This window comes from Marmota marmota, unplaced genomic scaffold, assembly GCF_001458135.2.
Source record: "Marmota marmota marmota unplaced genomic scaffold, marMar, whole genome shotgun sequence".
Classification (NCBI taxonomy): Eukaryota; Metazoa; Chordata; class Mammalia; order Rodentia; family Sciuridae; genus Marmota; species Marmota marmota.
In genome coordinates this window covers 18702675-18725458 of record NW_026000093.1, presented here as the reverse complement: position 1 = coordinate 18725458, position 22784 = coordinate 18702675, and the positions used below count along the sequence as shown (strand labels likewise).

The window sequence follows — 22784 nt, the reverse complement described above, 5'->3', positions numbered from 1 at the left end:
TAAAAAAAAAAAAAAAAAAAAAGAGCAAAAGGGGGCTCAGTGGATGAACCCCGTGGCAGAAGGGAAGGGACAGAGGAAAAAAGTAGCAACTAGATGATAACACATTAGAAGCTACTCATTCTAAACTGCAGAGACAGACTGGAGGTGTGGCTCAGAGGTAGAGTGCTGGCCTAGCATGTGCAACCTGGGTTTAATCCCCAACACCACAAAAAATAAGGAATAAGGGCTGGGGTTGTAGCTTAGCGGTAGAGCACTCGCCTAGCATGTGCAAGCCCTGGGTTTGATTCTCAGCACCACATAAAAATAAGTAAACAAAATAAAGTTATTGTGTCCAACTACAACTAAAAAATAATTTTAAAAAAAAATAAGGAATAAATAAACAAGGGTCCTAAACTTCAAAGACAAAAATGACTGGGGTAACGGAGTACCTCAGGGACTTTGGGGATTATAACAAACATTTTTGTGATGTGTCATCAGTCCTGGAAGGATAGGAGAAAGAGAATAACTCTAAAACTTCTAAGATTTAGCAAAAAGAATTAAACACCTACACATTCAAGGAGCAAAGCCAACCCCAAACTAAACATTTTTTAATAGCAGATCTGCCATAAAAAAATGGCTAAAGGAAATTCTCTAGTGGAAATGAAATATGAAAGATATCTTAGAACACTGTAATGAAAGAAAGAACACAGTAAACAAAAATATAGACTAGTATGATAGACTTTTTTCTTCTTTTGAGTCGTGGTTACCAACACAGATGAGAATATTATAAATTATAGAGGTTAAAGGATGGTAAGATTTCTATATTTCATTTGATTTGGTAAAAAGATACTGGTAAACTTTAGTAAGTTATATATCTAGTGCAATAGCTACATTGAGCTACTACTTAAAAAGTTATCCAGAGTTATACACTAAAAAACAATAGATAAATCAGTTTGGAACTCAAGTGTTTAACCCAAAGGAAAATTGGGGATAGAGGGGAATAAAGTAACAGATTTAAGCCTTAACATGTCTGTAATTAAATGTGAGGTAAGTGATCTAAATCCACCAATCAAAAGACAGAGATTGAGAGAGGATTAAACAACAAGACTCAGTAATAAGATATCTATAAGAAACTCATTTCAAATATAACAGTAAGGTAGGTTAACAATAAAATAATGTAAAATATATACAAATATCAATTAAAAGAAAGTAGAAACAACTATATTAAATCAGAAAAAGTATATTTTAGAGGAAAAAGAAAATTACCAAAGACAGAATAGGATATTCCATAATGACAAAAGAGTCAGTTCAACAGGAAGACCTAAAAATTCTAAATGTATGCACCAGACACAAACTCTAAGACATGGAAAGCGAAAACTGATAAAATGCAGAAAAACAGACAAGTCCACAATTATGGTGGGAGACTTTATTTAATCTTTTAGGTGCCTCCACAGAACATGTATGAAAGTAGACCACACCCTGGGCAATAAAGTAAATCTCAATATTTGAAAATAATGAGGTCAGAGAGAGTGTATTCTTTAATTACAATGGGATTAAAAAAGAAATCAATAACAGATACCTGAAAAGTCTATAAATGCCCAGAAATTAAATACACTTCTGTATGTCAAAGATAAAGTCTCAAAGAAAATACAAAATCTCCTACCAAAATCTCAGTAATATTTTTTGTAAATGTAGGCAATATTATAATAAAATACATATGGAAAGGCAGAAGGACTACAGTAGCTAAAACAGCCTGAAAAAAGAATTAAATGAGATGAGTCAAGCTACACTTTGAACACTTTGAACTAAATGAAAGTGAAAATTATAACATGCAAGGCTTGTTGAATATTCAAAAATTAATCAGTGTAGCCCACCACTTAATAGGGCAAAAGAAGAAAAACCAAATGGTCATAGCAATTGATATAGAAAAAGCATTTGACAAATTTCAGCACCTATACATTTTTAAAACTCACAAAAATGAAAATTAAGGAGGACTTCCTCAGCTGCTTAAAAAGCGCGCTCACGCGCACACACACACACACACACATACACACACACACACATCACGAACTAATGCTATACCTAATGACAAAGGCTGTATACTTTGCCCATTTAAATCAAGAACAAGGCAGATGTGTCTGCTGTTGCTGTTACTCAACATATTGATGGAAATCTGAAGCAGTGCAGTAATGCAAGAAAAGGAAACAAAAAGCTTAGAAAGGGAAAAACAAGACTGTATTTGTGGATGATGTGATTGTCTCAGAAGAAAATCTCAAGGAACTCAAAAGGGAAAAAAACCTCCCTGAACTAATAAGGCAGTTCAACAAGGTTGCAGGATATAAGATACATGTATAAAAATCAATTATATTTCTGTATGCTAGGAATGAACACATGGACATTAAAATACTATTTCCAGTTGCGCAAAAATAAAATTAAATACTAGGTCTAAATCTAAAAGTGATATTTACAGGTCGTATATGCCAGAAACTACAAAATACTAATGAAGGAAGTAAAAGAAGAGCTAAATAGAGAGATATACTGTGCTGAATGTTTGGAATACTCAGTCTTACAAAGATGACACTTCTACCAAACTGATATAAAGATTTAACATTATTCCTATCAAAAATCTCAGTAATATTTTTTGTAGATGTAGGCAATATTATACATATGGAAAGGCAGAAGGACTAGAGTAGCTAAACAGCCTAAAAAAAGAAGAATTAAATGAGTCAAGCTATTTCAAGTTTTACATAGCTATAGTCACCAAGTATAGTGTGATATTGGTGAAGGGATTGACATACATATCGATGGAACAGAGTAAATAATCCAGAAATCCGTTCCCAAATATACACAAATAATTTTAACAGTTTCAAAAGCAATTGAGTGGAAGAACATAGCCCTTTTTATTATTATTATTATTATTGTTATTATTATTATTATTTTGTAGTTGTAGAAGAACAGCATGCCTTTATTTTGTTTATTTTTATGTGATGCTAAGGCTTAAACCCAGTGCCTCACCCATGCTAGGCAAGAGCTCTGCCACTGAACTACAGCCCAATCTAGAACTTAGCCTTTTTAATAAGTGGTGCTCTATCAATTAGAAGTCCATAGGGGAAAGAAAAAAAAAAAAGAACCTCAAGCCAATTCTCCCGATTATACAAAAACTAACTCAAAATGGATCATGAACTTCAATGTAAAACATTAAGGCAACTATTGGGTCCCCTCTCATCCTATGAGAGCTCTATTTTTTTTTTTTTTCCAATTTGAATAAATCCTACCCTTTTATACTCAAAAAACATTGAACGTTCAACCTTTTAGGGAAAAAGAAATACAAAATCCTTGGGACTTGGACCTAGGCATACATATCACCAAAAGAATGTTTCACAAAACAAAAAAATAATAAATTAGCCTTCAAAATTTTGTGCTCTGTGAAAGACTGTTGTATAGATAAAAGACAAATCTACAGACTGAGATAATATATTTGCAAGTCAGATCCAACAAATAATTAGTAGATAGAATCTGAAAATCCTTAGCTGGGTGTGGTGGCACATCCCTATAGTCCTGTTACTCCAGAAACTGAGGTGAGAGGATCACTTGAGCCTAGCAGTCCAGGGCCAACCTAGGCAATATAATGAGACCCCATCTCACAGTAAAATAAACTCTCAAAAAGAAATAGTGAAAAACAGAAACAATTCAACTAGAAAATGAACAAAAGACATGGGCAGACTTATTTTTTATTTGTTTTTTGGTTTTTGTTTTTGTTTTTGTTTTATTTATACATGACAATAGAATGTTTTTTGACATATTATACATAGATGACATATAACTTCCCATTCTTGTGGTTGTCCATGATGCAGAGTTACTCTTTTCGTATATTTATATATGAACATAAGAAGGTTACATCTGATTCATTCTATTGTCTTTCCCATTCCATCTCCGCTTCCTTCTCCTCATTCCCCCCTGTCTGATCTGGTGAACTCTACTCCTCTCTCCCCTGATGCCCTCCCATGTATTGTGAATCAGCATATACATATCAGGATATTTTTGGCTTTTGGTTTTTTGGGATTGGCTCATTTCTCGTAGCATGATAGTCCCCAATTCCATCCATGTACCAGCAAATGCCATAATTTCATTTTTCTTTATGGCTAATATTCCATTGTGCATATGTACTACATTTTCTTCATACATTCATCTGTTGAAGGGTACCTAGGTTGATTCCATAGCTTAGTTATTGTGAATTGAACTGCTATGAACATCTATGTGGCTGCATCACTATAATATGGTGATTTTAAGTCCTTTGGGTATATGCCAAGGAGTGGGATAACTGAGTCAAATGGTTGTACCATTCCATTTTCTGAGGAATCTCCATGCTGCTTTCCATAGTGGTTGTATCAATTTGCAGTCCCACCAGCAATATATGAGTCTGCCTTTTCCCCCTGCCTCCTCACCAACATTTATTGTTACTTATATTCTTGAAAATTGCCATTTAGGGGCAGACACTTCATCAAAGAGCATATACAAATGGCAGTAAGCACTTGAAAAGGTATTCAGCATCACTAACTATTAAGGAAAATGCAAATTAAAACTTCAATGAGGGCTGGGTGAATAGCTCAGTGATAATGCACTTGTCTAGTATGTGTGAGGACCTGGGTTTGACCCAGGACTGGAAAAAAGAATAAAGGAAAAAAAAAAAAACTTCTACTACATACCTATTAGTATAGTTTTATATTAAAAAAAAAAAAAGGTGACGGCACCAACAAATGCTGTTGAAGGTGTGGAGAAAGAAGATCACCATATACCACTCGTGGGAATGTAAAATATACAGCCACTCTGGAATTCCAAACAATTTGAAAGTGTCTTTAAACATTGAACATGCAACTACCATATGACCTAACAGTTGCAGCCCTGGGCACTTGTTCTTTAGAGATGAAGACTTATGATTAAGTTATAATCATAAAAGCCCCAAACTAGGAAAAACTAGAGAAATTGAGTTGAAGACCATTTCAGTGACTGAATGGTTGGATAAAGTATGATACTCCACACCATGAAATAACATAAAATGAGAAACTGCTATCATGCAACAACCAATCTCCAGAGAACTAAGCTCACTGAATAAAGTCATTTCCCCAATGTTGTATACTGTGTGATTTCATATAAATAACTTTCTTGAAATGACAAAATTAGAGATATGGAGAACTGATTAGTCACTGCCAGGTTTAAGGAGGGTATTGAGTGGGAGGGGTGTGGGTGAGGCATAAAAAGACAAACGTGAAGGATTGTGGCGATAGGAGTGATTTGTATCCTTTTCAGAAATTTGGTTTTAATGTAATGTACTATAGTTTTCTAAGTTGTAGCTTCTGGGGATAATTAGATAAAGGTCACATGAGATCTCTCCATACATGGGTGTATCACTCCATACACCCATATATGAACCTAGAGTTACCTCAAAATAAAAATATACATACAGCTTAAATTTAATCCTTGATAACCATTTAAAATTTAAAAATATAAAAATTCAGAACGAAGAAGCCTCAACACAACCACAGTAAAATATTAATTTGGAAATATGGAATGGTTATAAAGATCAAATTAGATGTTTGTGAATTTATAAAGAGTACAACATTTATTTTTCAAATAATTTGTGTTAAATATCACTCTCTGACTAGTCTGTCACATTTGTACACAAAGCAAATATTTATTCAACCAGGTCCCTTCATGCCAAATGATAAGTATTTACCATATGCCTAAAAAAATAAGAGTTAATATTTTTGTCAGATTTTGAGCACAGTATCAGTAAAGAACATCTTTATGACGATATGCTCTTATGCATTAGCATATTTTTCTTTATTCCCCATATTAAAGCATTTTTGCAGGCTTATAGTAAAGTTGATGAAGCTACTGTTTTAAGTCAGTTAATCCATGTCACCATGTTAAAGGGGTGGGGGGTTGTAAACCCCATATATGCATTATCTCAGAATCCTTTTTTAAAAATTAAATTATTTAGGTGTTGGGGTTGTGGCTCAAGTAGTACAGTGCTCACCTAGCACATGTGAGGCACTAGGTTTGATCCTCAGCACCACATTAAAAAAATAAATAAAGATATGATAAAAGTAAAATAAAATAAATTATTTAAAGATAATGGTGTTAGTTAATTAACAGACCATCTGATTATGGCTTAATTTTAGAAATTTAAGGATATGTGATTTTTTTTATTAGATTAAATCTAGATGGTACAGTGATGATGTTTCAAACCTGGACCTGTTTCCTTTTGCTGTTATGCTATAGTATTTATTTTTAATCAAGATTCAGTTATTGCAATACAAGTAGAAACCATGAAGTTTAACTTGTATATCTTTTAAAAAAAATTTTTTTGTAGTTGAAGATAGACAGTGTGTGTGCCTTTATTTTATTTATTTTTTCTGTAAGGGATTAGATTATTTGCAGTATAAGATAACACCATTGTTTTAGCATTAACTATGTTGTTGCTGCAAATGGGTTTACAATTAATCTATATAGACTCACTGTTTACTATTAATCAGCTTAATGATTTCATTTGTGCAGGATCTGTCAAAGGGAAGAAGGAGCCAAGTGGTGTTAGAGAGACATGCACATATTGTTTCCCACAACAAAGAATTATCTGGTCCAAAATATCAATAGTATTGAGGTTGGAAAGTACTGAATAAGAATAATAAAATATGTTAAATTCAAGAAAGTGAAAACACCAACAAAACAGCACAATATATGAATCCTCTTTATTCACTGAGTGATAGGAAAGACTGATGATACACAGCCTGACGGGAGAATTCTATATCTCCTCAGACATATTATTGCTTCAGAGCTCATGATCTTCATCTGTGGATTCTTGATGCCCAGCATATAATTATATAACCAAGTTTCAACCATCTTAAAAATAAAAAACCTGTCACTCCATTTCTCCTGGACATGTTTGTTCCCTTTCAGCTTCCATTAAGAGCTATCTCTATTTCCCATTTTTCTTAACACCTCATTTCATTGTCTGTCTTCCTTCACCATGGACAAGTCTTCCTGGGCCTTCTAATTGCCACACCTAACAAATGCTTTTATGTTCTTTCTTTAAATAGTCTCTTGGGAATGATTGATAATTTTGACTGTTCTTTTATGTATAAAAACAACTTCCTTAGCTATATATACCATTTTCATATGCTTCTCTAGAATTCTCCAGACTCCACTACAGATTCTTCTTTTTGAGGTGAGATACCACCTAAATCCATGACTTCAGATATCCCTTTAGGCTGTGTATTCAGGTCCACACTGACAGCTGCTGCCTAGATCTCTCTGCATGAGTATTCTTCAGACCCTTGCAGTTTTAACACATTCAGATTTAAAGTGAAAGCCCTTCTCTAGTCCATAAATCTTCTGTGCTTTATATGTTCCCTTTTCTTTATCCTTTCATATGGATTTATTTGATACTGCTTTCTACCTGTTACCTTATTGTTTCTACCTGTTAAATATTGCCCTCTATCATAATTGTCTCCTAATTGGGCTTCCTGTCTTCATTCTTCAGTCTCTACACTAATATCTATGCAACCTTTCTATAAATGAAAATCGAATGCCACTTTCCAATTTTATTAAAACCACACAGTGGTTCCCCACAGCTTCAGCATCAGACTCCTTGGGTTGTCAGATAAGGCCTGTTGATTGCCAGACCCCAACAGTGTGCTTTCCATATTAAACTAGAACTAATCAGCTCTGTAGTACCTCTCCCCCTCCTCTATAAAAAATGTTCTCTGAAACTGAAATTCCCTTCCTTTCTACCTGATCCTTCAAGGATGTGGTCAAATCTGATACCTTCTTTGGAGTGTCTTCAGTGACCTCTTTCCCGTTTCCCTTTCACTATCAAGTACCACACACATAAGCACATGAATTGGTAGGCTCTTTTTTCTATGCTCATTCCTCTGTCACCATAGGCATGAATTAAATCTATTTTTCATATCAGCCTTAAGGGCAGAGTTCCATGAACATACAGACTTGTTTCATTTCCACACCCCCAAAACCTAATGCATTGGCTCCCCTGTGTAGTAGATAGCAGAAGTTTGTGTGACTAATATTATTTATTTATTTTAACTTTGCTTCTCTTCTTTCAGTCTTCAATTGGTTATACTTTGGTCCCACTTCTTATGTGTAGTGGAAGTCTGTCCCTAACATTTCTGTCCTCAGCATTCTACAGCATGAGAGTTTGGAAATCCAGATGAACAGATTGGTTCCTCCTTTGAACATTGCTTCCTTCAGTAGCTACCTGTGGTCTTTGTGGTTTGAAAGGGCTTTTTTAGACGCAGGAATGTTTGTCATAAAGATTATGGAAAGCTAGGGAAAGCACCCTTTTCCAAAAGCCTTTGCCACCTTTTTGAAGATTATTAAAAAAAAAAAAAAAAAACCTAGAGTGATGTATTTACTTCTGTAATTCCTTCCCTGTTTTTCTTTGCATTTTCTCTCTAACTTGAAAGCTTTTTTTCCGAGTTGTGTGTTACCAAAACTTATTATATTTCCTCTATGACCTCTGAAGGTATAATACAGATGATTGAGGTATAAACAATTAGGAAACTTGATTTTTGTCAAACAGTTTTGTCAAGTATTCTTCTCAATCTTTTAGCCATTTGATTGGGGGTCTTTTTTCCCTTATTAATCAAATTTTTCCTAAAATTAAGATTGGAATTTTTTTGACATGATATTTTTGAGACAAAAATTATAAGAAATTGATGAAGGAATGTTTTCCCTAACCTGCTGTAGTCTTTGCTAAACATCATGACACAGATATAGTAATTAAAAATGTAACAAGTGCTTACACTGTTGGTGGGAATGTAAATTATTAAAATGAATCAGTAACTCCTGGAGGCTGAAGCAGGGGGATCACAAGTTCAAGAACAGCCTCAGTAAATCAGCAAGGCTCTAAACAACTTAGCAAGACCCTGTCTCAAAAGTGGAAAGATGAGGGAGTGTAGTAAAGTGCCACTGAGTACAATCCCCAGTACAAAAAAAAGAGAGAGAGAGTACGAAGGTTCCTCAAGAATTAAAATAGACTACCTTATGATCTGAGAGTCTCTTTCCTGGGTATATATACAAAGGAAATGAAGTCAGTATGTTGAAGACAATCTTCATTCTGGTGTTTATTGCTGCATTCTTCATAGTAGCCAGGATAATGGAAGCAGCCTAAGTGTCCATCATCTGATGAATGAATAAAGAAAATGTAGTACATATATGTAATGAAATACTATTTAGCCATTAAAAAGCTTGAAATCCTACCATTTGCAACAACATGGATGAAACTAGAGATCACTATGTTAAATGAAGTAAGCCAGACATGATCTTACTGATCTGGAATATGAGAAGTTTGATCTCATAAAAGTTAAGAATAGAATGGTGGTTATCAGAGGTTGGGGAGAGTTAGATAGGAGTAAGAAGTTCTGGTGTGCTACTACCCATTAGGGTAACTATAGATAAATATATTTTAGAAAATTAGAAAGGACTTTGAATGTTCTCCCCATAAAGATATGATAAATGTTTAAGGAGATATATTTAACCTGATTTAAACATTGTACAGTGTAAACATTATCAAAAACACCATATGGTACTCCATAAATTATGTGTCGTTTTTACATTTTATGTATCAGTTAAAGTAATTTAAGTTTTAAAAACTCAAGTAACTTTAAAGTTCATTGTAATAGAAATTAAAAATAAATAAATAAAAATATGAAAAGTCAGGGCTAGACCTTGCTGGCTTAGCTGCTAAAGTACCAAAGATCCTGAAAAATGATAGCTGAAAATATAGCCAGCTAACCCTAAGACAGATGGCACTAACCTGCCAAGCTACCTAAACTGACAGGATAGATGAATTTCCTTGTCTGGAGAGAACACATGACTTAATGAGACATTACTAACTAGAAAGAAGACTAATTTCAAGGTCTCTTGCTTGTGCTTATGTTCTGTAGTAGTACTTGGAAATCTCCAGACTTAATATGCATTGAGAAGTCATCTTGCTTGTTTGGAGCTTTGTTGTAAGTGGTGAATTAGGTATTTTTAAGAGCTGAAATGTGAGTATAAATAAGCCTTTATTGCCCTCTTAACCCTATTCTTATTGTCGAAGCCAACAGGACTTCACACCAGAAATCTGATCTGGTTTTATCAGGCTTCCACCATCCCTTGAATATAACTTAGTTTAATATTTACAACTCTCTTTCACATATTATAAGACTTTGCTGACTAGCTTCAGCTTCTCCTTCTCTAAACTGGCCACCACCCTTGGGAACTTCTTAGATGATCTAAACACTAACTCTTGAGAAGTGGATCACTTTCTGTACTTCTAAACCAAGCTAGCTAACACATCCATATTGTATATCCCTTTATTTTTCACATATACCTATACTATTTATTCATATGTAAGCATGCAATTATATAGATTGCCAACTGCCAACACTTTCCCAAATGTAGATGACATAAGCATTAAAATTTCATCTAAAATTTTTCATTTCCTCCTAAAAGCCTAATTTTCTTCCTTTTTAATATACCTCAATTCATGGTGTACTCTTCCATCTCAAGTCACTTAAACCAAAAACAGAGTCGTAAGCACCTTGCCATTTTTAACCTGTCATTTACTGAGTCCTGTGTATTTCTTCATGGTAGATATTAAATTTGATCTTTGCTTCCATTCTTATGGCCACCATCTTAATACATCAAACTTTGTTTCTTATACTCCTCATTGGTCTCCATATTGCTAGTCTTGCCTTTTACAATTCATCCTCCAAACTATCCTGTTTCTGTCCCTCACCTGCTTTTTACCTTTTCAGGATTCTTTGGTACCTTTAGGGCCACCTCTAAAATCAGCTCACATGCCAGCCTGTCCCCAGCTTCTAACAGAATTGAGCTTAAAAATCTCAATTTTTCCTCTCCTCAGTTTTCCTAATAACTGAGTAGAAGCTTGCTTATCCTGCAGGTCTTCATTCACAGGGCTTTCCTTCTCAGAAATGGTCATGACTCTACTTCTCTAAGCAAATGGAGGTTTTCTTTTTATTCCAATTTTAGACTTGCATATATCCTGCTTTTTCACACCCTTGTGGTAATGCACATATTTACCTGAATAAATACACATATTTACCTATTATCCCCAGTGCCTGGTCCAAATCAAAAACTGGGCAAATGTTTACTGAATGAAAGAACTCCGTTACTAAGGAATTAAACATCTTTGTTGTCTCTGACAGAAAGTAGCAACAGGAAATTCTTAAATACTATAATCCCCAGTCCTTTCTAATCTAATAATTTCATATTCTTCCCCCAACCTCTTTATTCCTCTGCTAAGATTTTTTTAAGGGAGGTGGAGTTTACTGTGGATTTAACCTTGGGCCTTGCACATGCTAAACACACACTCTACCACTAAGCTATCTCTCTGCCCCCATGCTAAAGTTCACCAAGACCACCTCTTTTTCTTTTTAATAAGTAGTCACCGGTGGTGTTAATTTTTGTAAAAGGTGGAAGGAGACAGAAACACAAATAATCACAAATTATGTATACTTCCAAAAATAGTCCTAGAAATCCAAAATAATTTCCAGCTAGGTTTTTGAAGGATGTGGAAAGTATGCTTTTTATGTTCAATTTAAACTGACATAAATAAAAATTTCTTTGTCTTGTATTAAAGGTGATACTAATAAAGAAAAGATAAATGTGATAAAAAAAATATTAGATTCTAATTCTGCTTCTGCTATAATGGTATGTGATCTCAGGCATTTCACTTCTTTTTCTGCAGCTCAGTCTTGTCTGTTTAATGAGAGTCATTATAGATCAGTATGTTTAACTGTGGCCCTCTTTCAGTGAAACACGAGAAAACTATATGAAATAAGCAAAAACAAAACAACTGTACATTGGAATTGGGGATACTGTGGAGAATGAGGGGGAAAGGAGGAAGAGCTTCTCTTTCTGCTGGGCTATCCCTCCTCCCTTCCTCATCCCCAAAGGGTAACCCCAGTAAAATTAGTTTGAAGTATGATTTGAAAGCCATTTTAATTGAATGGTGTGTGAGTTTTCTTCCATTGAAGCTAAAGCAAGTAGAATCAGAACATTTTAAAGTCATGGAATTTGAAATGCTTTAAGCTCCCTAGTATTATATTTTCTCTAATCTTCACAGGGCTTTCCAATTTTTACATAATACTTAGGTCTTTTCACAGTATACCTTATTTTTTAGGGCTCACTCTATACGTGATGCGTTGCTAGGTCATTTCTTTAAAGCTTAGTTTTATTTTATCAAGACATTCGACTTGACTAAGGAGCGTTGATCACTTTTCTCTTCTTTACTGTACAGTGTTTGTGGGACATATTTACATTTAGCACTGTACTTTCTTCTTCTGTTGCTCCTATGTGTTATAGCACCCAAACATTCATGATGAGAACTGACATACATTGAGTACTAACTACATTTCAAGCACTATTGTCAGTACTTTACATTAATCCAACAATTCAATGAAGTAGCACCATTAGCATCCTTATTTTATAGGAAAGTGAAGTAGTAGGTCTCAAGCAATGCAAGCTAATAAGAGGTAACACTGGAGTTGAATCTAGAGAATCTGGTTTTAGAGCCCTGCCCTTAGCCATTCTGCTGGTTTTATAGGCATAATTTTATTCCATGACCACAGGTTTTCTTGAAAGAAAAATTAATTTTCAGTATTTGCATACCGAATTTGAATTTTTTTGCAAAATAATGAAAAGCTATGTAAAACACTTAGTATAGTGACTAACCCCTAATAAATACTTTTTAAAATATTGGTTAGTATTAATTTAGGTAAATGGACACCTTTAACTGATTTTATACAGCATTTCAGTTGCATCATGTTTCCTAATTTAAAAACTAAAGAGTAACTTAGAAGATACCTTGCTCTCAAGCGTATGTTCAGATATTTAAATAAAATTGTCCAAGGTAGGGCTAGGGTTGTGGCCCAGTGGTAAAGCGCTTGCCTAACATGTGTGAGGCACTGTGTTAAAATTCTCAGCACTGCATATAAATGAATAAATTAAATAAAAATCCATCAGCAACTAAAAAAATTTTTTAATTGTCCAAAATACTTAGATATCATAATTTTTATCTTGCCACCAGGTGGCAGCATGCTGCATAAGGAAATAAGGGAACTTAAAATTTATTTTCCATGTATTTCCCTAAAAACTGGCTAAACCTTAATAAAAACAGTGTTGTTTCCCTTGCCCTCTGTTCCCTCTAGTCAGTACTGAAGACCCACTCAACAAGCCATGTGTGGTGTACAGTGAGATCTGCCTCAGCCCTGTCCTACATTATTCCTCTATCAGTTAATGCAGAAAGTTTCTTTTCCCTTTTGTTGTTGTTGTTATTGTTTCTGGTACTGGGTATTGAATCCAGGAGTGTTTAACCACTGAGAAACATCCCCCTTCCCTTTATTTTTTATTTTGAGAAAGGGTCTCACTAAGTTCCTGAGGCTGGCCTCAAACTTGCTATCCTTCTGCCTCACCCTCTTAAATTGCTGAGATTACAGACATGTGCCATTGCACTTGGCTTTTTCCTCTGTCTTTAACTGAGAGTTGAGCCATTGTGCCTAGATTCTCCCAACTAACTGTAATAGTAACAGAACTACATTCTCCTTATCCTTCTATAGGTTCCTTAATACCTAATAAAGTTCTGAACATGGGGTAACAACTTAATAGGTTCCCTTCAGTAAATGTCATCGAGACCTAAGACATACATTAGTATATATATTAGCTGATTGTGTATTTGGATTATAGCACATACAGAGGTTTTTGTGGTTATATTTATTTAGGTTTGTACTATTAAAATCCCTGAAAATTTTCCTTAAGTTTAGGTATTATCGGTACCATTCAGATAACTGTGTCCAAGAGTCGAATGGTGAGTGTCTGAGGTGGAAAGCAAGAGAATTAATGACTAATGAAGAAAATGATGGTAAAGGACTGACCATGGCAATTAATCAAAGTGTGGTGAAGGGGAAGACCTGGTAGTAAAATAAATAGAGAGGCTTCAGATCCTGGAATGGCACACTCAGTGCCTGGGAAGCAAGATAATCACTAACTTTAGTTGGCTGCAAGAAAATCTGTTTATACTTCATAATTGTGGTGCTGCCTAGACATTGCTTGTTTCATGGTGCTAATAATAAAGTCATTTAACATCAGTTTCTGGGCAGATTTTTTTTTTTTTTTTTTTTTTGCTATACTGAAACCTATAAGTTTTGCCTATTGCTTTCTCCCTAGTAACATCTTTAAAAAGTTGCCCCCCCAAGAGATATGTACATAAGGAAAAAGAAACCAACATTTTATGGAAACCCACTGTGCCCTGTAGATATGTCCTTGCTAAAGAAAATTGAGTTTAATAAAGGTCTTTTAAGTACCCATTTCATTTTGGGAATTATGCTAGAGATTCAAAGATACATTATGTTTAATATCTATAGATAAAGTAATTCTAAGGGAACAGCCCAGCCATTCAAATTAAATTAATTCTGTGAAGAATGTTAGTAGTGCCCTAAAATATTTTACCAAGCAATACTTAAAATGTATTATATTATATCCATAAAGAATACAGTGATCTGCATGGATTACAAACATCTATACCTGGAAAAATATGGAGATTGATACTGAATAGAGTAAAATGATCATTTTTAATACCAGGTAGATGTTTTATCATTATATAGATGTATATTTCGCACCCTTATTGAAATGTTTTACACTTAAATGGGTAGATTTTATCTGTGATAACCAAGGCAGTCATCTTAAAAGCTTTGTTTTATCTGTAATAAGCCTTAATAGTATTTGGTTACTGCTCATTGTATTTGGAAACTCAGCAATTTCAGTCCACCACCACACATTTTAAAAACAAATGTACTAATATCTACATTTGTCATGTTGAGTTTCACATACTAAGGACTCATTAAAATTAGTCATTAATCAGTTAATAATATACATTAAACGTTAACTTCTTGTCATGAAGTATATAAAACAATCTATTTGTATGGTATTTTCTGTGATATACCTAGAAAGGTTGAAAATATATTAGTGTCTTTAATTGTAATCAAAAAGTTGTATGACAGAATAAATGTAGCATCCAAACACTATTCCATTGATAACAGATATTGTTGTGAAAAAAAATAACCATTTGTTATAATTCAGTTAAAAGAAATTAATACATCTTAAGCCTGTGTGGTACAATTTTGCTTTTAAAAGTGTTTAATAAAGTATTAAATGCTATTTAGGCAATAAAATTATTAATGATTTAGAATATTTTACATAGCATAGATTTCTTTCTTTAATGTTTTTAAAAAATATTTTGTCTTAGTTGTAGTTGGACACAATACCTTTATTTTATTTTTATGTGGTGCTGAGAATTGAACTCAGAACCCTGCACGCGCTAGGTGAGCCCTCTACCATTGAGCCACAACCCTAGCCCCTAGCATAGCTTTCTTAAGCCAGTATTTTAAGTGATTCATCAACAGATTGGCAAAAGGCAGTTTATTTACATAAATTGGCACACCTCAAAATGACTTTTGTAATATTAAATTGCTTGTTTATTTGACATTATAACTCATTTTAGGGGACCTTGTAGTTCTGCCTAGTGATACAGTGAAATGTACATATGTGGATACTCCCTAAGGAATCCCAACTCTGTGAATTTATGACTTCAGTGTTTAGTTAGCCCAGTTTCTAACAGCAGCACAGTCATTGACGTGTTATTGAATATAAAGTTAAATTTTTCCTTATTTATAGAGAGAACTTCAGTTTTGAAGAATGTGAATCAATTCATAGTTGGCTGAAAGCCAGTTTCTCCTTCACTTTAACTGCAGCACACACATGAAAATCGTACCGCGTCCTAAGTGCCTTGTGAATCTGCAGTGATTAATTCTTCTCATTATTTTCCTGCAAATTCTCATGACCCTCTGTGATGATTCGATCTGCCACATAGAGTTTATGCATATTCATATCTCTGTGCTCCTGCCACAGTCTTTCGAGTCTCCTTTACTGACTGGTGTGTGCTTGGTGCAGTAATTGAGCTGCAGTAGATTGATTACTCTGGGGAGCTGTAAGGCCTTTAAAGGTGAAAACATATCAGTCCTGTTAATTAGGAAACAAAAGCTCTGATCCCAAGTTCAGCAGTCAAATGTTTCCAGTGTAGAAAAGATGAAATGTAGGATTTATTCCCCTCCATGAACTTTGTTTACTTTTTAAAATTTGAATTAGGTTCATATCAGTGGTACAAGAGAATGACTTTCTTTTATGAATGTTCATGTAATGCTAATTGAAGAAGACCTTATTTATAATGTTGATTAGTACTCTTATTTGTCGTCTCTCAGATCTTATACTTTAGAATCTGTCAGAGTTTATATACATATTTATATTCTGTAACATTGGTAATATTTGGATAAAATACCTTAATTTTTACATAAATATGGAATGCTTATGGATTAATTTTAATATTGTGGACTTCATTTGGTCTGCAGTATTTTAACTAATTTTCAGCTTAATACACTAAGTACAGTTATTCAACATGGTATAGGATTTCAGCTGCCTTATGTGTCTTTATCATAAGTATCCTGATCCTTTCCCTCTTAAAACTATATAGTAAGTAATATATGGCCACAAGGGCCCTGTGTGGAACAGTGTCCTCCAAAAGTAAGCTAGTTTCAACATGGAGGATCATGCAGGTTATCTGCATAATTGACATACGTTGTTCTCACATGCACTCTTTGCAAATTATGATATTCTCACCACCACTTGTGGTCATAATTTTTTCTTTTGAGATATAATTTGTATGCCATAAAATTAACACTTTGAAAGTGTGGGTTTTAGTTTACTCCCAAAATTGTGCTATCATTACCACAATCTAATTCTAGAACATTTTCATCACCCAAAAAAAAAAAAAAAAAAAAAACCACATACTCATTACCAGTCACTCCCCACTTCCTAGCCCCTAGTAACCAATACTCTACTTTCAGACTGTGTAGATTTGCCTATTTTGGAAGTTTCACATAAATAGAGTTGTATTATATGTGGCATTTTGTATCTGCCTTCTTTCATGTAGCATGTTTTCAACATTCATCCACCTTGTAACATGAGTCAGTACTTTGATCCCTTTTATGGCCAGTAATGTTCCATTATATCAGTAGCCTGCATTTTTGTTTTTATTCATTGATGGGTGCAAATTTTCCTACACCCTTGCTTTGCTCTTTATTTTAGGAGGCCAGCTTTCAGTCTTCACCATTTAGTATATTAGCTGTGGTTTTTCTTGGGTGCTGTTTATTGGATGGAGGAAGTTCCTTTCTATTCCTAATTTGTTGAATTTTTTATCATGAAGGTTATTGGTTTTTTTCAAATGCTGTTTCTGCATCTATTGAGATGATCATGTGATTATTTTTGTGTCCTTTATTCTGTTAATAGGATGGATTACATCAGTTAATTTTCATAAATCTAATTCTGTGATATTGTCTAGAGCTTTTATATAATGTTATTTTACTTTTGTGATTTTAATAATATGACACAATTTCTTTATATTTCAGGCATTTATTAATACAGCAAAAGAAATTTATGAAAAAATCCAAGAAGGCGTCTTTGACATTAATAACGAGGTACATGCGTATAAATATCACTGGTTAATATTAATTTAGAATTTTTTGACTTTTACTTAGTATTTTGATTCATGGTTTTATATTTGTTTTAATTCCTAAAATGATAACCCTAACTGAATACCTGATATATATAGTACAATAGTTAAATGTTTATGTTCTAGTAGAGCATCACTTTATCTATGTAAATGGATTAAGGTAAGTGGCCCTATCCACTTACTGCAAGCAATGCAAAATAATGTAAATCCCCCAAAGAGCAAAGAAAATCCACTTTTATCCACATGTCCATATGGTGTCATCTGCTTTGGGAAATAATATTCTGGTGTGTGAATGCATGTACTATGTTCCTAATGCAAGATGCTGTCTCTCTTTTCTGTTATAAAAGAAGAAAATTATTTTCAATTTGGAAATTACAGTATAGCAGAGTACGTTTTCAGAAGACTAAATTGATATATATAAGTGGCAATTACCAGGGTTTTTTTTTAAATTATTTTTAAATTTTGAGCCCATTTTGATCAATGTGATTAGGATGAAATGTAAAGCTTTGAAGCATGTAATTCAGAATGTTCACTAATTATCATTTTGACTTAGATCCACACTCTGTGCTTTTTCTTACTTATTTTTAAGTATTCATGTGAATAGGGCATGTTATTTGATTATGTAAATATTTGTGCCTATGTGAAGAGTTATAGCTTCCAAAAGGAAAAGCCCAGTTCTTCCCCCATTTGTAACTAGAAAAGCATTGTTAGGAAGCTATTGCATATGGGTCTCTTGGTCTGTACATGGATGATACACTCTATTATTTGCCTCAGTAGCCTCTGCTAAATGCAACAGCAATTTGCCTGAGGTTTCCAAAAAGTACTTGCTTTCTCATTTCTTTTTATTTGGAATAATAGAGTTTCTAAATCTTATCTTCTAGACCTGTATGGCAGTACTTCTTGAGTTAATTTAAAGGTGACACCATTCACAGACTAATGCCCTATAAATTGAACAGTAATTGGGCCTCTATTTAAAAGGGCACGTTCATTGTTTCTGTCTGATTTCATATAGTAGCTGACTGCTTTACTGTGCCTTATGCAGCTTTGATTGTAATGTGCTGTCAGAAGCCAACAGGCCGTGCTATTTATTTGGCCTAATGCCAAGTCTGACTCCTTGATTCCTCAAGAAGTTGCTACCAGCCCAGAGGGGGCAAAACCAATGAGCCATAGGGCATGCTTTTTATTAAAGAGGAGTCAAAAGAGCGAAAAGAAACCACATCAGCTGCTGTCAATACTGAGCTAGTGCCAGAAACCCCAAGGCTACTACTGTTGCAGAACAACTGCCAAGCACTATAAATCTGAGATTTACTGTGACGTAAAGTTTCCTTAAGAGCTTAATTTCTGAAGCTACTGTATTACTTTTCTCAAAGTGTTGTATTTTTAGGTAAAATCCACTTGAGGGAGTGAGGGTTAAGACATAAGTGTGAGTTTGATGAATGAAAGAACTACTCTGTGTGTGGGTTCTTGGCAACCTGCCATGTCTTTGGGGATCATAGAAATTATTGATGACACAGAACACTCATATGCCCTTAGCCTGTACAGCTGATTCAACATGGAACAGAAATGCTGTCTAGAGAAAAGATTTTACGTCGTGTTAGAACAGCAGGGGCTTTGGATATTTTTGTTCTTTAAAGATTCCTTGCAATAATTATTTTAAACAATTTCTCCATTATGAGAATTATCTGAAAAGCAGCATTATCTGATTTCTGTTAACCCAGTACCTAGTATGATAAAGAATTATTTTCAGAAATATTTTCCCAGTGCTATCTTTTAAAAAAATGGAACATCTTCTGAGAGATACTCTTTTGATTGTTGCTAAAATCTGCTTTTTCAAAGTTGTTTGGTAAATGGTATCATTAAGAGTTAAATGAGTTTTTTAAAAAATCTAATTAAACTCTACTGTCTGATCGGATCTTCTTATACATTTATTATTCTGTTCTCTTTTATTTCAGGCAAATGGCATTAAAATTGGCCCTCAGCATGCTGCTACTAACGCAACACACGCAGGCAATCAGGGAGGACAGCAGGCTGGGGGAGGCTGCTGTTGAGTCTGTTTTTACTGTCTAGCTGCCCAAATGGGGCTACTCACTTACTCTTTTCACCCTCTCTCCTCCTGCTCAGCTGAGACATGAAACTATTTGAAATGGCTTTATGTCACAGAAGACTTTAATCCTTCAAATTCTTGTATAACTTTGAATAAATGGTTCATGTTCACTTAAAAAGACAGATTTTGGAGATTGTATTCATATCTATTTGCATTTGATTTCTAGGTCAATTGATGTGATTATTTTTGTTAAATGTTGTCTTGTGCCCTTAACTACAAACTGAATTGTATTAAACACTACAAAGTCATCTTGAGTATTTTAAATTGGTTTGTGTAGTTAGGTTTCCCAACACCTGTGGTTACCTAATGTTTAATATTATAGAACTGTCCTCAGAAAGTTTGTCAATTTTCAAGACTGTAAGGAAAAACAGAAGGACTCTTTTAATTCTGTATTTATCATTTACTTTCTGTATATATAGTTTAATAACTTGCTTGGGTGTAATTTGCCAAGCTTGAATTCTTTAATGCATTTGCATAAATTCTATACTGTTTAGAGCTTAAAGCTACAGAAGCATTGTTAGGAATTGCTTGGACACTGAATTTTAAACTTTTTGACATTGTTAACAAGCATGTTCATCTTTTCTTGTCACTAGTCCAAGAAAAATATGCTTAATGTATATTACTAAAGGCTATGTATGTGTTAATCTGTTTTAATGCCAAAAGTTTGCTATTTGTCCACAATTTCCTTAAGACCTCTTCAGAAAAGGATTTGTTTGCCTTAATGAATACTGTTGGGTAAAAACACAATATAATGAGTGGAAAGGACAGAAGCACGAAATCCCTACATCTAAGTGACTCCAAGAAGAATGAGTATCCACATTTAGATGGCACATTATGAGAACTTTAATCTTTCCTTAAACACAATAATGTTTTCTTTTTCTTTTATTCACATGATTTCTAAGTATATTTTTCACGCAGGACAGTTTTTCAACCTTGATGTACAGTGACTGTGTAAAATTTTTCTTTCAGTGGCAACCTGTAATCTTTAAACTATGGTAAGCATCTTGTCTGTTTTGAAGGGGATATGACAATAAATCTACCAGATGGAAAATCCTGTTAAAAGTAGAAAAGCTTTAGTAATTTACTCTGTGGTAGTTTTATCCTTTTTTTCTTTTTCTCCCTTGTTCTATAATGAAATTGTTATAGCAGTGCAAAATAAAATCCTATGTATAAAAGTGTTCCTTTATTTTTATTATGACCACATCTTTTTTTAGTGTATTTTTTTGGTCCATTTACAATTTGTACATGTATTTAACCATGTTTTTGAAAAAGGTCAGAATGTTTAACACCATATTTTAAAATTTTACTGAAATATAATACTCTCCCTCTGTTGAAATCTTTGTTGATGATGTAAACTAGTACTTTATTCAATTAGCAAGAAAGAACATTTATGCCTGTACGAAGGCACAAAGAAGTTGTAAGTGTGAAAGTCACAACCATTTCCAATTCACTCACTGACTTCCACTTTCTGCAGGTCTTTCCTGAAGATCAGCAACACTGTGTCAAAGCTTTGGCATTGCTCTTGTGGGAAATCACCAACACTGTCATAGTTTTGTTTTATCACACTTCTTGGAGGGCAGAGAGGAGGGTGAGATGAAATCTAGTTTCATGAGTATTTTTGTTATGAAATTTTTTTTTTTTCCCTCAACGTGGTCATAACAAAGTCACTGATCTCACTAATCACTCTTTAGTGATATATAGAAAAGGCTAAGAAGAGGCCATGTTCTCCTTTTTATCAAGAAAACAATGATTCTTTAGAAATTTTAAAACTCATGTTAACTTTTCCAGGAGTTTAATGCTGTTTTTTTTTTTGTTTTGTTTTTACTCTCTCCCTCTTTTCTAAATCAAGTGTTATAAGAGAAATTAATTGTTAAAACAAGCAACAACAAAACAGCACATGTGTTTTAATGCCTTAACAAAAGATGGAGCCCCTCAAATACAACTCCTGTCACAGCAACCATATGTGCCCTGGTCTGAGACAGTGGGGACAACTGGTGAACTGCTTCTATGTAGCTCATTACTGCCTTCTCTACAGAGCGCATCTACTACCGAGGATATGTGTTATGAATCCTTTGTTAATTGACAAAGCAATGTTACTGTCATTATTTTCATTCCTTCCTCATTTCATTATCCCAGCCACAAGTAATGTAATATTGTTGTCTGTGATTGAATTTTTCATACTATAATTGATTCTTTAATTGATCAGTGATCTATTTTATAGCATCTGTGGACATATAGCTAGAAAATCAGTCACAGAAAAATTATATATAACCTTCATAAAGACATTGTTATCCTTTGTCTTCTAAATTTAAGCTGAATTGAGAGCCATTTTTTGAACATGTCATATAATTTGATAAATAATTTAAGCAATACCCGGGAACTGAACTGGATCTTTCATACTTAGTTTGTTTTTAAGAATATTCTAAAATAGGCTGTTAATGCATGCCTGTAATTCCAGCTACTCAGCAGGCTGAGGCAGGAGGATCATGAGTTCAGGACCAGTCTGAGCAATTTAGAAATTTATCTTAAAATAAAAAATAAAAGGGGCTAGAAATGTAGCTTATGGTAGAGTGCTTGCCTAGCATACTTGAGGCCCTAGGTTCAATCCCCAGTACCACAAATAAAATAGCCTGTTAACAGGAAAACATTCACAACAAAGAATTGGCTACACTGATAAAGTACTGACTGCCTGTGTTTCTTAGAACTTGGTTTTCAAATTAAAATAGAGCCAGGTGAAGTGGCACACCCCTGTAATCCCAACATCTCAGGAGGCTGAAGCAGGAGAATTTCTAATTCAAAGCCTCAGCAACAGCGAGGCACTGTCTCTAAATAAAACTCAGTGAGACCCTGTCTCTAAATAAAAAATAGGGCTGGGGATGTGGCTCACTGGTTGAGTGCCCAGATTTGAAAATTGCCCAAATGTCTACACATAGGAGAGTGATTGGATGAACAAGGTACCCCCACACAATAGAATTGTGCAGAGCTGGGGGAAAAAAAGTTTGAGGATGTTGGGCATGATGGTACATGCCTGTAATCCCAGTGGCTTGGGAGGCTGAA

The 22784-nt window shown here is 34.2% G+C and overlaps 1 protein-coding gene across 1 annotated transcript in view; it reads left to right on the top strand.

The window, feature by feature from the left end:
- Positions 1-20905, top strand: part of Rab2a (RAB2A, member RAS oncogene family) — a 48971-nt gene extending 28066 nt beyond the window's left edge. Inside the window, exons 6-7 of the mRNA XM_015485847.2 lie at positions 17520-17588; positions 19576-20905. Of these exons, the coding sequence (XP_015341333.1) occupies positions 17520-17588; positions 19576-19671 (165 nt within the window). The 3' untranslated portion in view covers positions 19672-20905. The remainder of the gene's footprint in view (positions 1-17519; positions 17589-19575) is intronic.
- The last annotated feature ends 1879 nt before the right edge of the window (positions 20906-22784 follow it).